This window comes from Euleptes europaea, chromosome 21 (genome assembly GCF_029931775.1).
Source record: "Euleptes europaea isolate rEulEur1 chromosome 21, rEulEur1.hap1, whole genome shotgun sequence".
Taxonomy (NCBI): Eukaryota; Metazoa; Chordata; class Lepidosauria; order Squamata; family Sphaerodactylidae; genus Euleptes; species Euleptes europaea.
The window spans coordinates 11,549,211-11,575,561 of NC_079332.1; the positions used below are offsets into that span (position 1 = coordinate 11,549,211).

The window sequence follows — 26,351 nt, forward strand, 5'->3', positions numbered from 1 at the left end:
TTAGATTCTGTATCTTTTAATTCTACCTTGTAATCGATATGAATATTTTAATGGCTTTGCCATATTAATAAATAAAATCTGAATCTGAACTGTGTCCGAGGAGAGCCACCGGATCATGAAAAACAGGTTAAGTGCATGCAGATCTCAAAATGAACAGACATTATTTTGAAGGACTGAGTGACTTTTGCCGAGCTAACATTGGTCTCCATGGAGATGTGCAGAAACTGGCGCTCTCGATGCCAAAAGATGTAACTTTAGCAGGAACAGCTCCACGCATGCTGCAAAATGACGTCTTCGTGGTAGGAACAGGCAACTGGCGGAGGGGCAGGGGGCAGATTCGTAGCCCTGGCATAGCCCGTGGTCCCAGCGCCCCCCATGCATCTCTGATTCCCCCCCCACAAAAAAAACAGAGTTGTTCAAAAGGCAGATTCTTCCCTCCTGAAGCGAGCAAGCAACAGAGGCAACGAAACAGCTATCTTGGTGAGCACCTCAGTTGCTCCCTTCTCAGGTGCATGTTACGATGCAGGTGGACAGGAACAAGCAGCTTCTGAGATGTGACAAGATTGGGCAAGCCTGGGCCATCCAGCTCAGGGGAGCAGGAATCTTAAAAGAAGAAGAGCTGCTTTTTATATGCCGACTTCCTCTACCACGTAAGGAAGAATCAAACCGGCTTACAATCACCTTCCCTTCCCCACAACATACACCCTTGGATAGGTGGGGCTGAGAAAGCTGTGGCTAGCCCAAGGTCACCCAGCTGGCTTCGTGTGTAGGAGCGGGGAAACAAATCGAGTTCACCAGATTAGCCTCCGCCGCTCATGTGGAGGAGTGGGAGAATCGAACCTGGTTCTCCAGATCAGAGTCCACTGCTCCAAACCACTGCTCTTAACCGCTAAACCATGCTGGCGTACCAGCATCTTACTGTGTTTTATGTATTTGCTTTTCAACTGCAGTTTTCCAAGCCACTTCCAAGGTGGAATAACATGTTGACATTTACTGCTCTAAGGGTCCTGTGGTAAAATGGCTGGCTGCTACAGTCAGATAAGCTCCCCGGCTGGTCTGGAAGGCGGTAAAGTCCAGGGGGGTAGCGTGCGAGCTCATTGGATGGAATGGCTGCCTGTTAAATGGCCAGGGAGCCCCTGCCCTCTGGCCTCCACTGGAAGGTGGAACTCGGCGACTCAGTCAAGTGGAACGGCTGTAGATGGGCTGATTCCGTGTTGCTTGTATTTGTTCAAAATGTCAAACTGGATGCCACTGTTTCAAGAAACGCTAGATCAATCAGGCTCTTTTAACACCCCCGTGTTTTGGTTTTTGCTCCTGTGATCATAAATTCAGTCAGTTTGGACATCTATGTTCTTACAATATTCAGCAGATTGCATATACAAATAATAAGCAACACTGATGCATCGCTTCCTCATCGACATGGGTCTTTTTTTCCTTTTGGCCTCTTTCTTTGAGGAAGTGAGTACATCTCTGCTCAGATTTCCTGGCCATTGCCGCTTCAGTTTGCCTGGTTCTCTGTCAACATAGCTTCAGCCTCTGGCGACCAGTTCAGAGTACCTCCTGGCCATTTAGCTGACAAAATGTAAGAGCTGGGTGTCATAGACGTGCTATCTAGGGCAGTCTTTCATTTCAGCTTCTTAGAGGTATTAAATAACTAAGAAAGCCATCCATGCAGGGAAGCCCCCGCTGCCAACCTCTGGGTCTGTTCTCGCATGAAAAGGACAAAAGTGAACAAAGGGCAAATCTTTACGTAGAAAAACATTATGGGGTACCGTGGGACTAGCAGCTAATTATCATTAGTGCCTGCAATTTTCCTATGAAACAGCACCCAACGGCCAGTGTGGTATAGTGGTTAAGAGCGGTGGTTTGGAGTGGTGGACCCTAATCTGGAGAACCGAGTTTGATTTCCCCACTCCTCCACATGAGTGGTGGATGCTAATCTGGTGAACCGGGTTGGTTTCCCCACTCCTCCACATGAAGCCTGCTGGGAGACCTTGGGCTAGTCACAGCTCTCTCTGAACTCTCTCATCCCCACGTACCTCACAGGGTGTCTGTTGTGGGGAAGGGAAGGAGATTGTAAACCTGTGATTCTTCCTTAAGTGGTAGAGAAAGTCGGCATATAAAAACCATCTCTTCTCTAAGTGAGATGCAAGACAACAAGAGCAAACGAAGCAATTCTCAGGCTGTGTAAAAGTAGCAGTTCAAGGTATCGTGAATGCTGAAAAATTCCACCTGTGGTCCAGATTATCTGCCTTCTTGAATGCATGTGGTGGTGGAAAGTGCTGTCAAGTCGCAGCCGACTTATGCTGATCCCTTAGAGTTTTCAAGGCAAGAGACCTCAGAGGTGGTTTGCCGTTGCCTGCCTCCTCGTGGGGTGAGAGAGTTTGGAAAAACTGCGACTGGCCCAGAGTCACCCAGAGGCTTTGTGCAGAGGAGTGGGGAATCGAACCTGGTTCTCCAGATCAGAGTCTGCCGCTCAAGTGGAGGAGTGGGGAATCAATCCCAGGTCTCCAGATCAGAGTCCGCTGCTCATGTGGAAGAGGGGAATCAAACCCGGTTCTCCAGTAGAGTCCACAGCTCTTAACTGCTACATCACACTGGCTCTCTTCTTGAATGCATAGCTCATAATATACCTCTGTCACCACAGGGCCTCATAAGCACCACTGTGCAAGGCATGGGCTGTTTTATTCACTAATATGACTTCTACATCTGCATCTGGCTTTCTGAATAATTAATGAGATAGTCGAATGGGTTGTTGCCCGACATACACATTTTTAAGAAGGTGCAATGGAGAAAATGTGACTTCCCGGGAACGAAGGGATTCCATACGTTGCTACATTCGTCTCTTCTGATTTATCAGCCAAACGCAACTTTTGTGCTCATCCAGCTTTCCTTGTGAGAGACTATACAAAAGCCACGTAATACTTTTTATTAAGACCACCCCAAACAGTACAAAGTGCGTGAGCTCCTGCTTTCTCCAGAACATCAGACTAGGTGTTACTTTTTTCTTTAGGGTGGGGAGAAGCTTCAGGCTTTTCCCCTGCTCGGAAAGTTTTGTGGAGTTCATAGCAGGCACTGCTTATCATCATCACCATCAACTTTATTCGACATTTACCACACCATAGTTATAAAACAAGATCACAAAAAACAAATAGTCTATAGAAGCATTAAAATAACATTGTTAACAGCATTATCTGGGAGCACACATGAAGCTACCTTATGCTGAATCAGACCCCTGGTCCATCAAAGTCAGTATTGTCTACTCAGACCGGCAGCAGCTCTCCGGGGTCTCAGGTGGAGGTCTTTCACATCACTTATTTGCCTGGTCCCTTTAACTGGAGATGCCGGGGGTTGAACCTGGGACCTTCTGCATGCCAAGCAGATGCTCTACCACTGAGCCACAGCCCCCTCCCCACAGCTAGCAGGTATCTGGCTACTTGTTGAGTGATAAAATAATTTCTGTCTGATAAAAGATGCATCACCTGCTGCTGTTCTGAGAATCTCTGCACTCGACAACAAAGGTCTGATATAAACATTCCTCGGCTTCAAATAAAATGTACGGGGGCACTGCTTATCTTCCGGGAAGACAAAAGGGAAAATAATGATCGCTTCTGTTGTAAATATAAAAACCATTATGGCGAAAGGTGTCTCCCTTCTCCCCTTTCCCCTTTTTTAACCTCCAGTCTGATGAGTTCTAGAGAACTCAAAATATCATGCGCTGTTTTTTGTCAATTTGTTTGGTCTTCCAGCTATTCCATGGCTGTTCTGTTTGGATTTTGCGTGGCCACCTAGTTCCTCTGTAGAAACAGAGTGTGTATGTAGGTCTGTGACTTTTTTTAATGAGCACTGGCCGTGCCTATATCTGTTCCTTTTACCATCTAATAATAAGGTTCATGTTGCTAGCTTGAACTCTTTCACGGCTGGCTCTGATGGAAGCAAGCAAACAACTTTGATAGATGGCGCGCTGACACCAAGGAACTTGAAGGAATGCCCGCTGTCCCGTGGGGGTCTGAGATCGAGGAGGCCCCTCTGTAGATGCCTTAGTCTTCTGAGGTCAGGCAGCTGGCTACGAAGGACGGAGCCTTCCTGCTAGCAGCGTTCTTCATGTGGAACTCTTTGATTTTAAGGAGGCTGAACAGCCATGCTCACTTCTGCCTTGCATACATCTGTCTTCTTTTGCTTTATCTGTCGCCGCTGTTTCTAATTCTGTCTCGGCCATCCGACTGTGGTGCAACGTGTTGCCAACCATTTCGACGGCCCTCATCAGGCCAGTAGGCATGATACTAATGTTCAAAAGACTAATGTGTGAAGAAATCAAAAGCTAAATGGTTGCTATAGGTGCCGTTGGAACATCTGTCATGGATTGCTATGGGGTGATAAGAGGCAAATTGGAAAACTTTAAGCTGACTTCTTCCAGTGCAATCCTGGCCATGTGGGAAATAAAGGTAATGGGCAGCTACAGTGGCAGCCTAGATTACTTTTTGACATGTAGGTGTCTCATCAGATGATCCGTCCACCAAGAAGATCAACGAGGTCCCTGAACTCAACTCCTTATTTCATTTATGGTCAAATGCATCCCTGGTAGCGGCAGGCAGGAAAGCTATCCTGGCCATTCAAAAGTTATTGGTGCCCAGTTGCTGGCTGAAGCTTGATTTTTGTGTTTATGAAAAAATAATAGACCTGGAATATGGTGTTCTGTACCAAAAAAACTACTACCCTTGATCCTACATCTGAGAAAGCTAACATCTTGCCATGTGGTAATTACTACCGATTTACACATCTTATAAGCATCTGACATTACCACTGGCTTACACATCTCACAAGCATCTGACATTACTACTGGCTTTCACATCCCATAAACATCTGATTCCTGTATGGTAGGTCTCTTAAAATAAACCCTTTGTTCTAACATGTAGGTGTGTCGTTGGATGTGATCAACAGTGTATAAATTGCTTACCACTGAACCATGTGTCAAATATTAAACAATCATTGGCTAAAATTTCTTTTTGCTTATGTGAGGCCTTTCCTCACTGTCCCTTGAGGTTTGGAAGACCATTGCAGTGGTTGTTGACACCCAGTGATTGAGAAATCAAGTCCCCACAGCTCCAAGCTTTAGTTTGACAGTCTTTCTGGTGTGCTTCCAACCTTATCTTCTGGTTGTTGCTGGAGTATGTGAAATAATAATAATGGCACTCTCAAAGTAACAACTTGGTGAACTCTGGAGAATGTACACATTAAATCATGAAGCTGCCTTATACTGAATCAGACCCTTGGTCCACCAAATTCAGTATTGTCTACTCAGACTGGCAGCGGCTCTCCAGGGTCTCAGGCAGAGGTCTTTCACATCACCTCCTTGCCTAGTCCTTTTAACTGGAGATGCCAGGGATTGAACCTGGGACCTTCTGCATGCAAAGCAGATGCTCAACCACTGAGCCACAGCCCCTCCTTGGTATGCATGGCTGGCATTGTCCTTTTGCAGCAGAGGCACTATTCCCTCCTCCCCTGTAAGTGCTGAAGAGGAGAAGATAATGAACAAATGCCATCTAGAAGAAGGAGAAGAGTTGGTTTTTATATGCCGACTTTCTCTATCAAGGAAGAATCAAACTGGCTTACAATCACCTTCCCTTCCTCTCCCCACAACAGACACCCTGTGAGGTAGGTGGGACCTTGGAGAGAACTGTGACTAGCCCAAGGTCACCCAGCAGGCTTCATGTGGAGGAGTGGGGAAACCAACCCTGTTCACCAGATAAGCCTCCGCCGCTCATGTGGAGGAGCGGGGAATCAAACTCGGTTCTCCAGATCAGAGTCCACCGCTCCCTTTAGTGTTTACCTTTGTTTTCGGTTTTCGAATTGGTCTTTCTTGGCTCATGTTTTCATTAGTTTTATAACAAATTAGCATTTCTAACGGAAAGGCGGGGGTACAGAGGCTACCTGTTTGTCTGCCTGTCACCTCGCTCTGCCGTTTTCAGTGATACTGGGGAGCGAGAAGGAGAAGAGAGGCACCTCACACCCTTGGGGGATCGCGTGCGCGAAGTACGGGGGCACTGTATGCCTTCCCTACCTCGCCACAGGAGCTTATGTTGCACCGGTTATAGAAGGCATACGTTCGTGTTCTGTGCAAACCAATCTTCTGCTAGGTACTCTGAACCCCCGCCCAGACCCCCTCACACTTAGCTGTAGGCTATGTCCATGTGACACGGGGCTGTATTTCTGATTTGGGAACTGAGATGTCAGCTCATGATGGCAATCTGAACGTTAAACAGGAAGAAGAGTTGGTTTTTTTATACCCCGCTTTTCTCTACCTTTTAAGGAGTCTCAAAGTAGCTTCCAGTCTCCTTCCCTTCCCCACAACAGACACCTTGTGAGGTAGGTGGGGCTGAGAGTGTTCTGAGAGAACTGTGACTGGCCCAAGGTCACCCAGCAGGCTTCATGTGGAGGAGCGGGGAATCTAACCCGGTTCTCCAGATTAGAGTCCGCCGCTCTTAACCTCTACACCATGCTGGCTCTCCCATAACCGGGGGTTAGGGTCTTGAGAACAGCTGCTGTGGGGCAAGTGGAACACATGGGGGGAGGGTGCGAGCAGTAGGATGCAAGTGTCGCTAGGTAGCTTGTCAAGGAACATTTTAGGGACCAAGTCCAGGTAGCCAGACTTTTCTGAGAGGCCCTGTCAGTGGCCGATTACACTGTGGCCATGAACGAAGCTTTCTTTTCCACACAAGCTGCGACGGGCCTCAACACAGGCTGTGAACCATAGAATCATAGGGTTGGAAGGGACCATCAGGGTCATCTAGTCCAACCCCCTGCACAATGCAGGAAATTCACAACTACCTCCCCCGCACACCCCCAGTGACCCTCTACTCCATGCCCAGAAGATGGCCAAGATGCCCTCCCTCTTATGATCTGCCCACAGTCATAGAATCAGCATTGCTGACAGGTGGCCATCTATCCTCTGCTTAAAAACCTCCAGGGAAGGAGAGCTTACCACCTCCTGAGGAAGCCTGTTCCACTGAAGAACTGCTCTAACTGTTAGAAAATTATTCCTAATGTCTAGACAGAAACTCTTTTGATTTAATTTCAACCCACTGGTTCTGGTCCGACCTTCTGGGGCAACAGAAAACAACTCGGCACCCTCCTCTATATGACAGCCCTTCAAGTACTTGAAGATGGTTATCATGTCCCCTCTCAGTCTTCTCATCTTCTTAAAACCCCTCGCTCAGAAAACACGGCTGCATAAGGCCACTCTGGAGACGCTTGTAAGATTCAGCACCTTTCCGAGTAACCCAGGGGTAGATGTTTCCCACACACGGATGCGGGAATTAAGAGACGGCTGGTTCTAAGTGGGTCATTGATGGAGATCCTTAGTTACCAGTAACCGCAAGCTATAAGAGAGCCCGTTCTGTTTTTCCCTCCCGCCCGTCTTGTTTTGAAAACTCAGCGAGAGAGGATTGTAGTCAGATAAGAGCCATAGATATCCAATGTCCTATCCGATCTCCAGGTACAGCAGTTCTTGGTACAGGGGGTGGGGGTGGGAACTGTGTATGCAAAGATGGGGAGCAATAAACTGACAGCGTCTTCATTTTTTAAAATTAATTTAAGCTGTAATTACAAAGGGTTGCCTTGGTTTACAACGAAGTCACGGAGGGGAATCTGTTAAGGGCTACAGTAAACATGCAGTTTAAAAGGAGATGTGAGGCTTTATTTTTTAAAAAAATATAGCCTTCAGATATGGTTTTGTAAGCCTCTACATCCGTCCGTCCGCCCACCCTATTGCTATGGCAACGGTTAACTTCTGTGTAACTGTTATACAAGCAAGTACCATATCCAGTGCAGTGTTTAAAATCTTTTATTTTTTCACGGAAAAATTCCCCTCCATATGTATATTCAGATTATAATAAGAATGAAAGATACGAGAAGTCTGGTGTATCGCCGCCGTGTTTATCTTTCAGACTAAGATGCGAAACCAATTTATTTTGTATATTACTGCTAGAAGCTGCAACAATAACATATTTAGAACAACACACCGAGATACTAAAGACTATTTTTAAAGGGAAGTCTTACGAAAGCTGTAGAAATGCAGGTTTATTGGCTAGGCTGAATGAACAGCCTGTCTCAAGGCCCACCTTGGGAAATCTAATTTAAGGTATTGTCAGATAGCATGCAGTCCTTATATACGCGAAGAAGTGCCCACAACTGCCGCAGCCGGAGATTTGGAAAGGAAATCGGATATTTATGGGGCTCATTTTGTTATAATCCTTTCTCGCTAGGAGTTGTCAAAACAAGATGAGGGGAAAAACCCACCATAATGCTGTTTTGTGGCTTGTAGTTCTAGTAAGTTAAGTATATTCAATTAAGATTCATTTAGAAGAAGAGGAGTTAATTTTTATATGCCGACTTTCTCTACCACTTAAGGAAGAAAAAAACTGGCTTACAATCACCTTCCCTTCCCCACCCCACAACAGACACCCTGTGAAGTAGGTGGGGCTGAGAGAGCTCTGAGAAAGCTGTGACTAGCCCAAGGTCACCCAGCTAGCTTCATGTGCAGGAGTGGGGAAACCAACCTGGTTCTCCAGATTAGCGTCTGCCTCTCATGTGGAGGAGTGGGGAATCAAACCCAGGTCTCCAGATCAGAGACCACTGCTCTTAACCACTACACCACGCTGGCTCTCAAGCTGGGCAACCACCTGGTTCACAGATGAGGTTGCTTGCTTTTTTTGCAAGCATCCCTGTTACGAGTACTTTTTAGATTTCAGGTTTTTTTAGTCTTGTTAGCATAAGTATTCCAGTATCAACCAGGAAATAGGGCATTGACCTATCAAATGGGTTGGGATAATGGCAGCCATTTCTGCCCGTGGAAGGTTTGAAGCCTTAGTTCTGACCTTTGTATTGGTTAGAAAGGCACTACTTTGCGTCAGTTTAAGTTGCGGAAATGAAGGTTGATGAGTTTAGATCGAAGTTTCTAAATAGGTTTAAGAGTTCCATAGATGAACACATGAAGCTGCCTTCTACTGAATCAGACCCTTGGTCCCTCAAAGTCAGTATTGTCTACTCAGACTGGTAGTGGCTTTCCAGGATCTCAGGCAGAGATCTTTCACATCACCTACTCGCCTCGTCCCTTTAACTGGAGATGCTGGGGATTGAACCTGGGACCTTCTACATGCCAAGCGGATGCTCTACCACTGAGCCACGGCCCCTCCCCTAGATCTTTCAGGCTAGGCATACTAATTTGTTACTTCATTCAGAGTTCTCCTTCCTCAGTGAGACTCAAGGCAGATTACACAATTGGAAAAAAACAATACCACAAGGGCAGCATAATCCAATTTATAAACAAGGCAAGTAATTATTAAGGACAATGTTATGCAGACAGCAACCGATGCAATAAAACCAATTATGAGGTTAAGCGCGACACACTCTGCACGGTACGGAATGTACAAAGAATGCTGTGACCTGCCCAGAATTTCACAGACCTGAAATTTCTACAGCCCTCTTTCCCTTTACAGAAATGCCCTCCTGAATAATCCTGTTTTACAGCATTCTGCAGAATGAGAAAAGATTGCATCTGCATTTTAGAAAGAGTAAACTGATCCAGTTTACTGGGGCTTGGAACCCCCGCTTTCCCTTATGACGAGAAATTTTCAGAAACAACCCCCCCCCCATAACTGATGGCGAACCTTTTCGAGACCGAGTGCCCAAACTGCAACCCAAAACCTACTTATTTATTGCCAAGTGCCAACACGGCAATTTAACCTGAATACTGAGGTTTTAGTTTAGAAAAAACAACTCATAACACCTGGTCTCCTGGAGCAGGGATCACTTGCTTCTCTCTCTCCCTCCCCTCTCTCCCTCCTTCCCCTGGGGGTCAGGTCTACCAGCCCGGATGACCTGGCCTCCAGTGGATGGCTTTTCCCAGGAGCCACAAGGGGTGCAGGTGCCCGTTTTGTGTGGAAATGAACCGCGAAGGGGCAAATTGTGCCCGCTGGCTTCTTTCTCCAACATGAATGAGTGCAGGTCCCCAAATAAGAACCCATCCCTACATATTCATTCCATTAACAACTTCACAAGGATGTTGTGCAAAATGGGCTTAAATTAGCAGCTTCTATTTGTAATAGTAGGAGGGAAGGCAGCATGGTACAGCCCGATCTCATTAGATCTCGGAAGCTAAGCAGGTTCAGCCCTGGTTAGTATTTGGATGGGAGACCACCAAGGAATACCAGGGTTGCTGTGCAGAGGAAGGCACTGGCAAACCACCTCTGTTAGTCTCTTGCCATGAAAACCCCTTAAGGGGTCGCCATAAGTCGGCTGCGACTTGACTGCACTTTACGCACACACATTTGTAGTAGTACATAATAGTACATCTCCTCCTCCCCCTCACTAGCATTCTCCTCCTCTTCCTCCTCCTCCAATCTGGTGAACCGGGTTGGTTTCCCCACTCCTACACATGAAGCCAGCTGGGTGACCTTGGGCTAGTCACAGGTCATTGTAAGCCGGATTGATTCTCCTTAAAAGGTACCGAAGATCGGCATATAAAAACCAATTTTTCTTCTTTCTTTTTCTTTCTTCTTCTTCTTCTTTTACTACTCCAACTACAAGAAATGGATAAATTGTAGAGTGGTTTTTTTTTAGTGATGGGAAAGGAATCAATCATTTGTGAACTTATGGACCTTTCAGTATTGAGGCAGATCTTCAAAACTTGGTCAGATTACATCACTTGCCATGGTAGATTACCCATGCCTGATTTTGGACTGATGGTATGGACTGTCTTGATTTTATTACTAACAGAAGTTTCTAGTACTAGAATGAGCAAGCATTGGGAAAAGCTAACGTGCCTTAATTATATAGCCAGTATGAAACTCTCAACTTTGTCATCCTGAAATTTTACAAAAAGTTTTTTTGTCTCCCCCCCCCCCCTTTTGTTTTGGCAGCCGTAGACCTTTTGTATGGGGGTATATACTGCTTTATGTGTCAAGATTACATATACGACAAAGATATGGAACAAATTGCCAAAGAAGAACAAAGGAAAGCGTGGAAGCTACAAGGTTTGGTCTCCTTTAAGTATCTGCCTGAATGAATGCTCACCTTCGTTCTTAGTCTCACTGACCCCTCCCACTGATCAGTGGCAGAAACCAATAATGGGAAGAGAGGAACACTTTGGGGCACCTTGTGCAGGTTGTGGGAGACACCAACAGAGAGAGGATTCTTCAGTTAGGGGGGTACACTGTTTGTTTAGTATGCACACTTATCTAAATAGTAGCCAAAAGCCCTCTCCAGAAAATTCAACAAGCACACACATACCCATTGTGATAGTTGCAGTAGCCGTTGTCGATAAAAAAGCTAGATCTGGTAGAATAGGTCTACCTCTTTGGGCACAGAACATAATCCAGGGCAAGAAACCCATTCCCCCTTCACGTGAAATACTTTTCCGTGTGCGATTGCCTCCTAGAATGTGCCAGCTTGGTCAGGGACACGCTCCGCTTGGCGCACACATGTGTATGTATGTAGATATTGACACACGAGTATATGTACACATTTTGTTTTATTATTCAGTTTGCTTTCCCTAATTTTTTCTTTTTTAGCCTTCACTCCAACAATGGTTTCTCACTACCAGTGTACAATGACAGGTAAGAAGTGTGGGTCGGTGACGCATTTCACTAACAAAGTGTCCCTTTGCTGATGATCTGACATTATTTTTAAAGACAAAAATTGTGGTTTTTAAATGCAGAGTTTTTTTTTAATTGCTTTCCTTTCACAGGGAATCCATATCGGGGTTTCTGGTGGTAAACGTTTAATTTTTCATGACCTTCCTGTGGTTGAGCTCTTCAAAAGTAAACATTTCCCCCTCTTCTTTTTGGAAAAGCAAAGTTGCAGAGGTCTTGGACCGGCGAGTTGTATTTATAAAACAACAACAACAACAAAAACACCACCACCCTCTTTCTAAAGCTAGATTTAATTGCTTCAAGAAAAAAAATACTCCTAAAACAAAGCCTACAGCCCCATAATACCGCCTCTCTTGTAATAAATCACAATGGGTAGCCGTGTTAGTCTGCCTGTAGCAGTAGAAAAGAGTAGCAAGTAGCAAGAGTCTAGTAGCACCTTAAAGACTAACAAAATTTCTGGCAGGGTATGAGCTTTCGTGAAGAAGTGAGCTGTGACTCATAAAAGCTCATACCCTGCCAGAAATTTTGTTAGTCTTTAAGGTGCTACTAGACTCTTGCTACTTGCTACTCTTTTCTACTGCTACAGGCAGACTAACACGCCTAAGACTAATACTGCCTCTGATGTAATAAATCATGATGGGTAGCCGTGTTAGTCTGCCTGTAGCAGTAGAAAAGAGTAGCAAGTAGCACAGGGGGACAATATAAATTGTGGACTTGGTATAGCCTTCGTCAGGCACAGAGCTCAGCATGTATCCAAGTCACATTTTATTCTGTCGTACACAATTTAAGTGCAAATCACGATGGGTAACTGTTAGTCTGTCTGTAGCAGTAGAAAAGAGCAAGAGTCCAAGTAGCACCTTAAAGACTAACAAAGTTTCTGGTAGGGTTATGAGCTTTCATGAGTCACAGGTATCTGAAGAAGTGAGCTGTGACTCACAAAAGCTCATACCCTACCAGAAATTTTGTTAGTCTTTAAGTTGCTACTCGACTCTTGCTCTTTTCTTCAATTTATGTGTGTTTTGGACATAGCACAAAGTTAATATCTGAGTTTACCTCTGCTCCGTCATGTTTTTTTGTTTATTCTGCCCTTCTTCCAAGGAGCTCAGGCCAGCATGCACGGTTCTTCCCTTCTCCACCTTATCTTCACAGCAACCCTGTGAGGTAGATTAGGCTGAGAGAGAGACAGAGAGAAACAGAGAGAGAGAGAGAGTTGTGTGTGTGTAACTTTTACAGAGTCACCCAGCGAGCTTTGTAAGTGGAGAGCCAAACTTACATGTGAGCCAATCCTGCCAGTGACCGTACTCTTGATTGGCCCAGGGAGGTCAAGCCAAGCAATTACTTACCACGTACAGGTAGCTCTTCTAACAGGGGGGGAAATTAGAATTAAAGCACTGAAGATGGAGAATGTTTTAATGCAGTGGTAAAATTCGAGACATGGGACATCCCTAGTTTATATCTCAGCACAGTCACGCATTTACTAGGTGGCTTTAAGCAAGCCCCTTTCCCACTTAAGCCCCTCATCTGCCATCTGAAGAAGCTGAGCAAACACAAAGGATTTTATTTATTATATTTTTATTTAAAACATTTCTATGCCGCCTTTCCACCCAGAGGGGCCCTGTGGCTCAGAGAGGTAAGCTGCGGTACTGCAGTAAAAAATCTCTGTTCACGACCTGAGTTCAATCCCAATGAAAGTCAGCTTTAGTAGGTTGACTCAGCCTTCCATCCTTCCAAGGTAGGTAAAACGAGTACCCAGTTTGCTGGCGGTAAAGTGTAGATGACTGGAGAAGGCGATGGTAAACCACCCCCTAAACATAGTCTGCCGAGTGAACGTTGGAATGTGACGTCACCCCATGGGTCAGTGAAGACCCAGTACTTGCACAGAGGACTACCTTTACTTTTTTTCCACCCAGGTAACACACGTCAAGTGCTCTGAATGCCCACAAAATGATATATAAATGCATAAAGCTGATCCCCGAACGCTTCAGGGGTTAGCCGTACCATTATTTTAACGTCTCATCCTCTTGTGGAGGTGGAAGACATGGAGCGTCATTCTCAGATTGGGGTAGCATCTGCGATCCTGGTTTCGGACCAGTTAGTACTTATAGGCTAGGGTGCCAAGAACCTTGCAGCTGATTACCTGACCCCAAGGGGACTTCTGTGTCGCTTGAACAGTGCCCCCTCCTGCCCGTGACCACCACACGGCAAACCACCTTTTAAAATTGAAGGTACTTTCCAAAGCAGTTCAAAAGGGGAAAAAGTCAAAAGGCACCGGGTGCGTCCTGCCCAAGTCATGGTATTACTAGGGAGAAAACGCAGTTGTACCTGACTCAGTTGTACCTTAGCAGACAATGTGCTAAGGAGAACCGAATATCTGATTTAATACTGAGAATCAGTGTTCCCTCTGTTTGCCTAGTCCATGTTTTCCGAAGGAATTGAGAAACATAGAATTGGAAGGGGCCATCCAGTCCAACCCCCTGCTTAACGCAAGATCAGCCTAGAGCATCCCTGACAAGTTCTTGTCCAGCCTCTGCTTAAAGACTGCCAGTAGGGGGGAGCTCACCACCTCCCTACGTAGCTGATTCCACTGTCAAACAACTCTTACTGTAAAAAATTTCCCCCTAATATCTAGCCAGTACCTCTCCGCCTGCAATTTAAACCTATTATTGCGAGTCCTGTCCTCTGCTGCCAACAGGAACAGCTCCCTGCCCTTCTCTAAGTGACAGACCTTCAAATACTTAAAGAGAGCAATCCTGTCCCCCCTCAACCTCCTCTTCTCCAGACTAAACATTCCCAACTAACCTATTCAAGTATGACTTGTGCTCTTAAAAGTTTGAACAAAACATGAACAAAATTTACTTTTCTTGCACACCAGAGAGTATCTGGGCAATCGGTGTCCTATCTCTTTTGCCCTCAACGCTTGCCTGAATACTTACCTTGTATGTCGTATTCACTTCTTAAAACTGGACAGTTTCATTACCCCCCTCTCCTATGGAGCAGTTGAATCTGTTTGTTAAACCTTGTGTGTGTGTGTGGTTACCCCCTGAACACTAATGTACATTTTGACACTAACCTAAACAACTTACACGCATATTTAATGTGACCCCCAACATTTACATGCATAAAATTCGGCAAATGGGAGCATGCAGACCTGGGGCTTTAATTTGAATATCTTCCCTCCCCATCACATTTTATGTTTGTTTGTTATTTTGTCTGAATCATCCTTGTTGATTCTCTGTACAAAATTGATTCTGTCATGCCATGTAGTATAGCTTAATGGTGGGTTTATAGGGTTGTTGTTGTTTTGGATGGTTAAAAAGCAATAGTATCTCATGGGTATACATTATGGTATACATTAAAGGGCAGCTGGGCCCTCTTTTCCAAAGTCACCCACAAATGATTTTGCTGAAGTCATCCACGAGAAACTATTTTTGTCGTATGTGTGTCTTTGTAATGGAGCTTCATCCACCATTACAAATAGATACAGTATAGCGATTTCAAAGCAATTTAACTATTAATAGTTTGTGGAAATCAGTTTCCCCCTTATTTGCCTGGGTGATATTCTACCCCGCCCACCCTTGCGTTCAAAAATATGCTGGGAGAAATGGAAAGAGATGCTAGGATGTCAGTATTTAAGGGGGGGCAAGTTGCTCCTCTTTGTGTTAACAAGATCTTGGTTTTGTTGTACTTGCAATGGGAAAATTTCCACAGTCACAATCATTTGTTTTTTTGGATTTCTCAGTGGGGTGGGGCGGGGGCAGTGTATTCTGCCATTTTAAAAAAATGGCACCTGAAGCAGCATACACTTTAAATGTAAACAGAAGTTTAAAGACCATTGTGGTAAAATTTGTTTCAACCATGATGGATGGGTAATACTTGAGAAGAGCAGTTTTAAAAAGGGAAGATCAAGGAACGCTGATAATCCTGCAAATTGTGTGAGTTCCTCTACCCACATCTACCCCTTCGCTTTATTCTTGATATGCTTGATCACTTCTATAGCGCTTCTTCAAACTGTGTGTGTTCTGCACGGAATGAGATGAGGTGTAATTGAGTCAAATCCTCAATTTTGCAAGAGTGCCTTCTTGTAGTTTCCAAATGCTTTTATGATTAAAAGTCACTGGCCAGCGTCTCCTCGCAGGGCCGCTTCCCAGATCTTTACTGCTCTCTTTAGTATCTCACACGGAAGTCGAGACGAACTGGTCTGTTCTTCCAATCCATTTTGCTAACCTGTTTTCAGATGACCTACTTCTTTCACCGCCTGAAAACCGAGTGACCATTTTTTCCTGGCATTGTTGATTTGTGTGGATGACAAATTCCAGCTTTAACTCTCGAGGCAACAACTTATTTTTGTTCTCCTTGACAGGCAGCGGGCTAAGAGCTTAAAACCAGTGCACATAGCTATTTTCTCAAGGGGCCGCAGCCTACTGAAGTTAGGAGCCTGAATCTAGGGGGCTGCTCAGGTTTACCCTGAAGGGTTTGCCCGGTGGAATTGTTTTTACTGCCCTCCTTTGAGGAGATGAGCACCGCGCTAGATCACAGAACTGCTTTCGAAATTCTACTGAGTTTCAGAACCTTTTATGTATTTATTTATTTAGTCATATGTGAAATGGTGTTCATTGGGGTGGAAAGCAAGTCTCCAAGTGTTGTGGTTAGTTAGATCCTGACCTGTGTTTTCTAACACCCATTCTGCACCGAAAGCCATAAGGTGATAAGGAACTTCTCGCTGGAGAATACTCTTATTTGGTATCACTTTGGTTATAAACTTGATTCCGCATTGTCTCTATTAAAAGTGTACCTGCTGTCCAGTAAGTTGGATTTCGGTTTTGTGTTGCTGTGTTTGCCATATTGGGCGCATCTGAGCACAGTCATCCACAGTGGATTTAGCCTCAAGACATGTGATTGTCCTGGCAGTATGACTTCTGTGATTCCCCCACCCCCCCATTCCCAATCGGTGGATGCTTGAAACAAACTCCAGCATGAAGAGCAATCTGCCATCGTGCTGTTTAATTGGATGCTGTCCCCCCCCCCCCAATCCTTTGTTGGGGATGAGGGGAGAGGAGGGAGAATGGTTACTTGGAAACAGAAAGGAATTCTATACAAGCAGCTGCTTTTGTGTGCTTTTTAGCACATGTTTGTGGGAACATATTGTGAAGGTCTGTTGCTGCCTTGTGGAACTGTAGGGGGGGAAAGCAAGCCGACCGTTGCTGGGATGTATCAGTGAATCCAGCTTAATGGACAGCCCATTTTACATTGCAAAGTAGTTACCCTTGTTGATCTTTGACAAACAGCCCCCCTGAAATCGGTTTCTCTCCCACCCCTTTTAATTGATCAGGTATTGGAGAGAAGTATTCAACATGGGAGCCAACCAAACGCGAGTTAGAGCTGCTTCGACACAACCCCAAGCGGAGGAAAATAACTACAAACTGCACCATAGGTAAGGGAGAGACGGCTTTTCTGTGCCATTCTGCAGCGTCCGTGCTTCACAGCAACTTCCCCCTTACCCTTAAATGGATTTCTGATCTGCCCCTGTGGGTTTGATGCAATTGTGCTTTTGACTCCAGTGTCTAAAATGACAGAAGGACGGACGGACGGACGACCACGGATCTCCATTGGAAGCCTTCAGAGCGTGGGTACTAACACCAACTCGCGGGAGGAAAATGTGGCTGCCGCTTAACTAACCGGTGGGAAGGTGTGCGTAATGACCCAGTGGTGCTGGTGGGGAATCAAAAAAGCCCTCAGAGCCTTTCTTCTCCTGTTTGAGCTCCTATAGGCTCCGTGACCAGTGAGCTGATGCTGGAACAAATGATGCAGCCAAATCAGAGCTCTTGCTTATTTGAGCACTTCAGAAGTCCCATTAGCAAAGTGGAACAAACACATGTATATTTCCCCCCCCTTCCGTCGCTTCAGTATGCCGCCGACTTCAAAAGGAATCATTCAGACTCTCATTTTTCTTCACAGATGATACGATTTGGCAGTTTACGTGTTACTGTCTTTTCATCATTTGTGTGTTCACTCTAGGCCTTGCATGACAGCTAATTTTGAAACACAGGTATGACTTGAAACGGCCAGAAAAGAAGGATTTGTGTTTAAATTGTGTGGCTTTGGGGCCCTCTTTAATTAATGGCACAAGAACATAAGAAAGGCCTTGCTGGATCAGACCAGGGCCCTTCTAGTCCAGCAGTCTGTTCATGCAGTGGCCAACCAGTTGCCTCTCGGAAGCGCTCTCTGTCTCTCTCTCTCTCTCTCTCTCTCTCTCTCTCTGTCTCTCTCTCTCTGCCTCTCTCTCTCTCTCTGCCTCTCTCTCTCTGTCTCTCTGTCTCTGTCTCTCTGTCTCTGTCTCTCTCTCTCTCTCTGTCTCTCTCTCTCTGTCTCTCTCTCTCTCACACGCTCATATGCACACACAGAGTACACCTTAAGAGAGGACAATACTCACCGGATTTGTGTATGGTGAGATGGTGACTGCAGCTGTAGCCCATTTTCCCCCATTAGATTTGGGAAGATTCAAAAACAGCTGCTGCTGGATTCCTGGGTTTACCTGTGCGTGGCTTCAGCACAAGGGTCAGAGATCCTGCCCAAATTTGCAATGTTACTGTGCTGTTGGGTTTCCACTTTGATCTCCTCATCCCTCTTCTCTCCTCTTCCCTCTCCTCCCAGTGATTCACCTTAAGCTCCTGGCTTTCTAATATTTGCCTTTGGTTGCGTCTGCTCCTCTCTCTTCTCTTCTCCTTCCTTTGTCTTCATTCTGCTGGCTCATTGCTCCTGTGCAAAACCCTCCCTCTGGTTTCTTCATCTGGCTTCCTGTTTTCACTCCTTTTCTCTTTCAGTTCCTTTTCTTTGGAATTCCCTTCTGACAATTAGACAGCCTCATTGTTTGTGCCATTTTTTTTTTATAAAGAAAACATTTAAAACATAGGGGCTTTTCTCCCCGAGGACTTTCCATCCTAGCTGGTCTCTGCTGCAGCCCCTTCCTGTGTTGGTGAGACCGTGAGCAGGGCCTCCCCTTTTAACTCATTATTATTAGAAAAGAGAAAGAGTCCAGTAGCACCTTAAAGACTAACACTGGCAGGGTAGGAGCTTTTGTGAGCCATGGCTCACTTCTTCAGATACAGCTAGAATGTGATTCCATCTATCCTTAAGTAGAGAAAAGTGACTTAGACACACAATGTCAAAAGCAAGAACATGACATTAGCAGGCGTGATTGGATTAGGTGTAATATGCAGAGGTGTAGTAGGTGTGGAGAAATTAGCATTGGTAATGAGACAGGAATCCCAGATCTCTGTTAAATCCAGGAGAGTGCATAGTCTTGAGTTTCGTTATCAGTTGTAATTCAGCAGTCTCTCTAATCTCCCTTTGAAATCTCTTTGTAAGAGAACTGCTACTCTTAAATCAGCAACTGAATGTCCTGGAATGTTGTGGTTTCTGTCAGACTTGAACACATGAAGCTGCCTTCTACTGAATCAGATCCTCAGTTCATCAAAGTCAGTATTGTCTACTCAGACTGGCAGCGGCTCTCCAGGGTCTCAGGCAGAGGTCTTTCACATCACACCTACTTGCCTAGTCCCTTTAACTGGAGATGCCGGGGATTGAGCCAGGGACCTTTTGCACACCAAGCAGAGGCTCTACCACTGAGCCACAGCCCCTCCCCTTATCTCCATTTAAAATTTGTCTCAGGGATTGGCCTGTTTGTCCAATGTAGAGGGTGGAAGGGCATTGCTGGCATGTGATGGCATAATTATTATGCCACTATAAGGCATAAATATTAAATTGCTCTCTCTTATGTTTGCAATTTGCACCCTGTCAGCCTTCCCCCCCCAAATCCTGTTCAAGAAATTCAGAGAAACGGCAGGCAAAGTGCAGATTTCAGATCTTCTGCTTCTACCACCCTTTAAAAAAATAATAGTTCGCTTTTCTCATGAACACACGAAGCTGCCTTACACTGAATCAGACCCTGGGTCCATCAAAGTCAATCTTTGTCTACTCAGACCGGCAGCAGTTCTCCAGGGTCTCAGGCAGAGGTCTTTCCCATCACCTACTTGCCTAGTCCCTTTAACTGGAGATGCCGGGGATTGAACGTGGAACAACCTGCATGCCAACCAGCCGCTCTACCACTGAGCCACAGCCCCTCCCTGAATGGGGATCCAAAGTAGCTTTTCACATTTCCCCCCCCCCCATCCCTCCACTTCATCCTCACAACCACCACCTTGTGAGGTCAGGTTAACGTGATTGTGAGAGGTCCAGGGTCACCTTGCCAGCTTCCATGGCTGAGGAAGGGATTCGAACCTGGTCTCCCCAGGTCCTAGCCTTACGCTTGAATCCCCGCGCCACATCCTACTTCCAAAAGAATGTCCCCCCCACCCCACCCCAGCCCCACTGTAATATTGAGTTCGTGCCGCGATAGTGTACCTTAAAAAAACTCAGCTGAGAGCAGGGAATGGAGAACGAAGGCTGGAGAATCTGCAGCAGTACTTTAATGGTACTGCTGAGAAACGCACATGTGGAAACCATCCCTGTACCCTGGGAATGAGAGCTCAGTGGAAGCGGCGAATTTGACTTGCTGCTTGCTTGCTTTGAGACTTGTGGGTCCCCCCCCCCAATGGTGTATTTTTGGTGTTGTGAGGAAAACGAGGCTGTGAATCACTTAGCCAAATGGAGACGCTGGGGCAAATCTGTATTTTGGAGAAAGTTGAATGTGCATGGGCTCCACGAACAGTGATTTATTTTTATTTTTTAACCAGTGGTTTGCTTGGCCCTGAAAGGCATTCCAGGTTTTTTTCCCTCCCAAAAGGTTTTTTTTTTTAAACTTTAATGTCTCTGTGTGCTGTGCACTCCTGCTCTCTCTGGGGAGGGGGGCGGAGGAAAAAAGGCTTGTGAAACTCAAGGGACTAGGGAAATGACTGATCTTCATCTTCCTGAATCTCCTGCTGGAGCCTTGAGTTTGTGTTGAGATTTTAAAGGGTTTTAATGATCAAAGTGTCCGAGACTTGTAGGCTTAGGTTGTGTTTGACAGGGGAAAGTTTTGGTTTCTTCCTCAGAAGCACCTTAGGCCTTTGACCAGGGAAAGGGCAGCGTTGTCCTCGTCCGTCAGATTCAGCTCGTTGTCCCCAAATGGCTTATAAATATATACCTACTTTCAGTTTTTCCCCAGGGTGATTTCCCCCCCCACACACACACACTGATGCGCGTGCCTTGCGAATCCAAATCTGCAGAGAGCCCCTGCGAATACGGCCGGTATCTGGAAAGCTGTCTTTTTTGTGTTTGTAATTTTTAAAAATTGCAGATAACAGGACTTGTCCACAGCAGATCTGTTTAATCGCGGGTGTCATTAGGCAGAAATGCCACCCAAACTCACCATTTCTATATTTTTCATTCATTAATTCATTATTTACTTGTTAGATTATCCCGCCCCTCCGTGGTCAAGGCCAGGCTCGGGCCGGCTCACAACCATCAATAATACAGTTTAGTTATAAAACAATGCATCATCATAATAAGTCATCATTAAAATTCTAAGAAAACCCCAATTTTATACATTCCAATGTCTCAGGCGCCATTTCAATGAGACATTCCAATGTCTCAGGCGCCAATCGGTGCATGAATAATCCTTCAGTCAGGAGAAGATGGTGGGCAGGCAAGATGGAACAAGATTGAACACATAAGTACATAAAAACAAGAAACAAAAAACATAAGTACAAGATTGAATACATCAGTACATAAAAACCGGAGCAGGGAGGCCAGTATTGATGGAAACCGTAGCTGTCCTCAACCGTATGCCTGGCATCTCCATCTTGCAGGCCCTGCGGAACTGAACCAAGTCCCACATGGCCCGGGTCTTATTAGATTGGGGTTTCCAACCGCCAGGTACTATCTGGAGATCTTCTATTACAATTGATCTCCAGCCGATAGAGATCACCTGGAGAAAATGGCTGCTTTGGCAATTGGATTCTTTGGCATTGAAGTCACTCCCCTCCACAAACCCCGTCCTCAGGCTCTGCCCCCAAAAATCTCCCACCGGTGGCAACCCTACATTAGACGGAGGCCATTCAGCAGTGGCAAAGAAGGCCCCAGTTTCTAACAGGCCTGTCAAACCAGCCTTAAGACAAGAATAGTCAATAAACAGTATGTGACAGATCTAACAGGAGCCATGGGTTCATACTAGGAGGAGGTAGTCCCTCTGTTTTAAAAAGCTTTCTCTTTTACAAAATAACCATCTATACAAGATGAAAGCCAGCGTTGTGTAGTGGTTACAGTGTTGGACTGGGATCTGGGAGACTCCAGGTTCAAATCCTCACTCGGCCATGGAAGCTTGCTGGGTGACCTTGGGCCAGTCGGACACTCTTGGCTTTGACCCTGGGAAGAATTTGTATAGGAGACCTCCAAGAGATACCAGGGTCGTGACGTGGAGGCAGGCAACGGCAAACCACCTCTGAACGTCTCTTGCCTAGAAAACCCTTTGGGGTCGTCATAAGTCAGCTGTGACTTGATGGCAAAAAACGAACTAACTGCAAAAAACTGGGATACTGCAACCCCCCAAAAAACAATATTTTATTCCTATGAAAATGTGAGACTCCAGCCAAGACAGGTTATCACTGCTCCTAGGCCATCGCAATAATAATATTCATTATATTTAAAGTACCAAAAGAAAAGATTAAAATTGTCACGTGGAATAAAGTTATGTAAATGTCAGGAATCTCTTGTCAACATCACGAGCGCTATATTATATATTTTCCCTCCAACGTTTGCTGTTTTTTTCTCCTCTCGCAAGCATAACCAAAAAACTCCCTTCTCTCATTGTCGTCCCCAATAATTGGTAGAATCGTCAATATTAATCATTTTTATACTTTTTTCCTGCATGTGTTCGTAGCTGGATTACCCCAGAGTGTTCATCTGGCTGACCTGACTCCGTCTTTGTTCGGGTCGATTGGGTTTTTCCTAGACTTCCTTCAAAGGTGTGGGTGCCAGAGAGAACAGACAGCCTGATATTCACACGCTAGTACCACGAACGACACAGGATTCTTGCCAAGTATTTCAAGTACTTAATGGGTTGGATCCAGACTAAATTTTCTGTTTATGCCAGGCACTTTTCTTTCTCGGCAGAACATAACGTTCTCCCTCCCCCCCCAACGGATCTCCCTGAAATGTTGCTCCTGGGGGAACGGGACCCTCAGGAATAGTTCAAGAAACAAATTGGGGGTCCGCAGCGGGAAGAGGGAATCGGTGGAAATTACTGCTTCCATCAATTGAAAATTAGCGTGGATCCAACCCAGTGGTTACATGAGTAGGAAGAGGGGAAAGTGTCTGTGGTCTTGGTGAATAGTTGACAGGTTTGGGTGCATGTTTGGAATCTGGGTGCGGCAGAAATATCTAATTCCAAATGGCACCATAGAGGAAAGATGCAGGGGGGTTTCTTTGCAAACCTGAAGGAAGTCCTAGTTTTGCAGAAAAATCTGAAATGTAAAACTCCCCAAATAATAGAAACAATGCCTGTAGCTTTAAGGGGAAAAAAACACGCCGCCAGCAGCCATTTTGGAAGTTGCTAGGCATCTGCAGTGATATTGCTGAGCCCTTTAAGCCTTGGTTTTCTGTATGGCAAAGTGTGGTGAGGGGGCACTTGGAGGCCAAAACAGCCCCACAAAAGTTCTGTCCGCCTCCCCTGTCACATCCCCTGATAGAGGAGGATTGGCTGGGGCAGGCCCTCGGCAACAACAGCTGGAGACTCACCACACATACAGCTGTGCCTGGCTCAGCGTGGATGCCAACATGGTACAACCGGGGCCCTGGGCTAGCCTGGTGGCTGGTGCCGCACAACTCGGCCAGACTGTGCCCAGGGAGAGGCTTCCAGGAGGCAGGAAGGAGGGAAAACTGAAGACAGGGGTTATCTGGTGGGTGGGAAGGAGGGAAGGAATGGGGAGAAGAGGGTACAGGGGTTTTCGGGCATCAGAAAGAGGGAATAGTGGGGGAGGGGGAAATTAGATGCCAGCCGCAAGTCCTTGCGGGTCCCCTGCTTGCATACTTTTTTTTCATGTAATTAGACAAAATGTTGCACGGGGGGGGGGGGACTCTCCTGGAGAAGACGCGGGCTCTGCCTTGGAGAGTAGAGGCGACATCTCCCAGCGCAGTCACACCGCATAGCTGCTTAGTTTCCCAGTGTAAGAATCCTGTCTGCAAAGGCCGGAGCTGAATTGTCCCATTCGCGGTGTCGTATCAGGCTGCCCGAACAGCTCGCTCTGAACCAGAAGACCCGGTATCATTTCGACTAGGGCACTGTTGGATGTTGTCCGAAGCAAACGAAAACAGTCCTCCTGCCTCATCCTTCCTGTTTTATAAAAAAGAAAAAAGCCCCCAACACCTCCAGGAAAAACAAAACATTGCTAGAGGTGAGTGTGTCCAGTGAGTTTCCAACAGCGATGAGAGAGAAGCTGGGAAGGAAGGAAGCGAACACCAGTGTTTCCTTGGTTTGCCTCTCTGGTTTGGTATCACGGGGCGGGCATGTGTGTCACTCTCGCCATGAGATCAGTGCTCCTGAACAGGCTGAGGTATTAAGGGGGGGGGGGGGATCAGCCTGCCTCTGATTAGCATATGAAGTGACTTTGTGGCTGGGAGACTCTCCCCGGCATTAACAGTAGGCAAGCATTTGCTTTCCCAAAGCGCATGGGTAATTAGCCAAAGCCACCTGGGATTCCCATTTTGCAGTGTTGCTGGGAAAAAAAACAGAGGCGGAGGGAAGAGCCTCCTTTAAAAAAAAAAAGAGGGAGAGAGAAAGGAAGGAAGGAGCGAATCCTTTTTCAGGAAGGACGATGTGGCGTGGGGGGTGGCGGCACCGCAGACAATGGTGGCGTCACGGTGGCAGGTGGCTCTTGCAGCTGCGTGACCTGAGAGGAGCGGAGCCTGAGCGGAATAAATATTGCAAGAGTTCTCCAGTTGTAAAGGTGGCACAGGGGAAGAGAGAGAGAGAGAGAGATAGAGCGTGTGCGGAAGGGGGGGGGCTGGAAAAATTACTTCTGGTCCGGTAAGCAGCTACCAGAAGTTCAGTCTGGCCTTTCCCTTCCGTATCGTATGAAGTATGCATGAGCTTTGGTGCGTAAGGGCCTAACTAGAGATGATAGGAATGTGTGGAAGGGCTGCACGGATTTTTCAAGGGCTTTCTTACTTTTCTTTTCAAGTGGCGGACGCGTTTTTTTTTTTTGGTCCAGTCCTTACCTAGTTCACGTTCTGGTTCCCGTTTAAATCTAGCTCGAATGACGAACCTTTGGCACGGGTTTAAATTTTTAATCGCTGACGACTTGGTGAGCGAAACGGAACAGCCCGTACGAGTGGAATTTCTGATCTCCTTTCTTCTGATAAACGTGTTACGCCGGTACCTGAAGAGTGCTTTCAGCTCCCTACAAATAAATGTGTGTTGTTTACATAGAAGTTTGTATTCTTTAATGTAGCATCTCACCTGGGTGGAAAACGTACTACTTAGTTGTCATCGTTGTTACCCAAATCAGTCCTTGAGCTGGGTCTGTCATGTCAGAACACTTCTTTTTTTTTTTTACTGTCAAGTCACAGTGGACTTATGGTAATCCCTGGTGAAGTTTTCAAGGCAAGAGATGTTCAGAGATGATGTGCCGTTGCCTGCCTCCGCGTCACACCCCTCGTGTTCCTTGGAGGTCTCCTATCCAAATCCTTGCCGTTGTTGACCCTGCTTAGCTTCTGAGATCTGACGAGATCAGGCTAGCCTGATCCTATCCAAGTCAGGACTTCAGAATACCCTAGGCATGTACAGACAAGGGACAAGCACTGGGGTCCAATCAGAACCATTCCATTCCATGACTCCCAGAAGAAGACGACTACGAAGAGTTGGCTTTTATATGCTGAGTTTTTCTACCAGTGCAGGAAGACTCAAACCGGCTTACAATCACCTTCCCTTCTCCCCTCAACCAAAACCCTGTGAGGTAGGTGGGGCTGAGAGCTCCAAGAGAGCTGTGACTAGCCCAAGGTCAACCAGCTGGCTTCGTGTGTAGGAGTGGGCAAACCAACCTAGTTCTCCAGATTAGTGTCTGCTGCTCATGTGGAGGAGTGGGGAAACCAACCCGGTTCTCCAGATTAGCGTCTGCTGCTCATGTAGAGGAGTGGGGCACCAAACCTGGTTCTCCAGATCAGAGTCCACCGCTCCAAATCACTTCTCTTCACCACTACATCACACTGGCTCTGACCCAGCGATCCAAAGAATGGAAAGAAAAGAAAGGGAGACAACATATTCAGCCCACCAGTTATTTTTATTACCCCAACAAAGTACAGGTTCCAAGAGTAAGGTTTTGAAAAGAAAGCGAAACAAAACATACAAGGAACCATACTCCACCTGTCTTGGAGTGCCCAGTATCTTAGTGTTGTGTAGCAAGACAGCGGGAGAACCATCAATTCTGCAAGTTGTGTTTATATTGGACTGGAACGGTTCCAACTGGACCCCAGTGCTTGTGCCTAGCCTGTACACATGGAGGGATTTCTCACATGACAGACCTGGATCATGGTCTGGTTTGGGCCACATCATGCTTGGTTTGCTTTCAGTTTACTCGACTCAGTTATATTTTTTGTATTATCTCTCTGTGTGGCTGACATTTAAAAATATTTAAATGCAGATTCCCCACTCCAAGTAGCCGCAGGTTAATCAGTTTCCCCAGAACATTGCTTGAAGCTCTTTGTGTACATTGTTCCAACAAACGTGGC

General features: G+C 46.0%; 1 protein-coding gene and 1 non-coding gene across 3 annotated transcripts in view; one reads left to right on the forward strand and one right to left on the reverse strand.

Annotated features, from left to right (window-relative positions):
• USP22 (ubiquitin specific peptidase 22) overlaps positions 1-26,351 on the forward strand; it is a 109,629-nt gene that overhangs the window by 32,985 nt on the left and 50,293 nt on the right. Inside the window, exons 3-5 of one of the 2 annotated variants that reach the window (XM_056866367.1) lie at positions 10,920-11,033; positions 11,571-11,615; positions 16,981-17,082. In XM_056866367.1, the coding sequence (XP_056722345.1) occupies positions 10,920-11,033; positions 11,571-11,615; positions 16,981-17,082 (261 nt within the window). The remainder of the gene's footprint in view (positions 1-10,919; positions 11,034-11,570; positions 11,616-16,980; positions 17,083-26,351) is intronic. The other variant, XM_056866368.1, reaches the window with a different exon arrangement.
• Positions 5,372-5,443, reverse strand: TRNAA-UGC (transfer RNA alanine (anticodon UGC)). Its single transcript has one exon. It is a non-coding gene; the product is annotated as a tRNA-Ala (tRNA).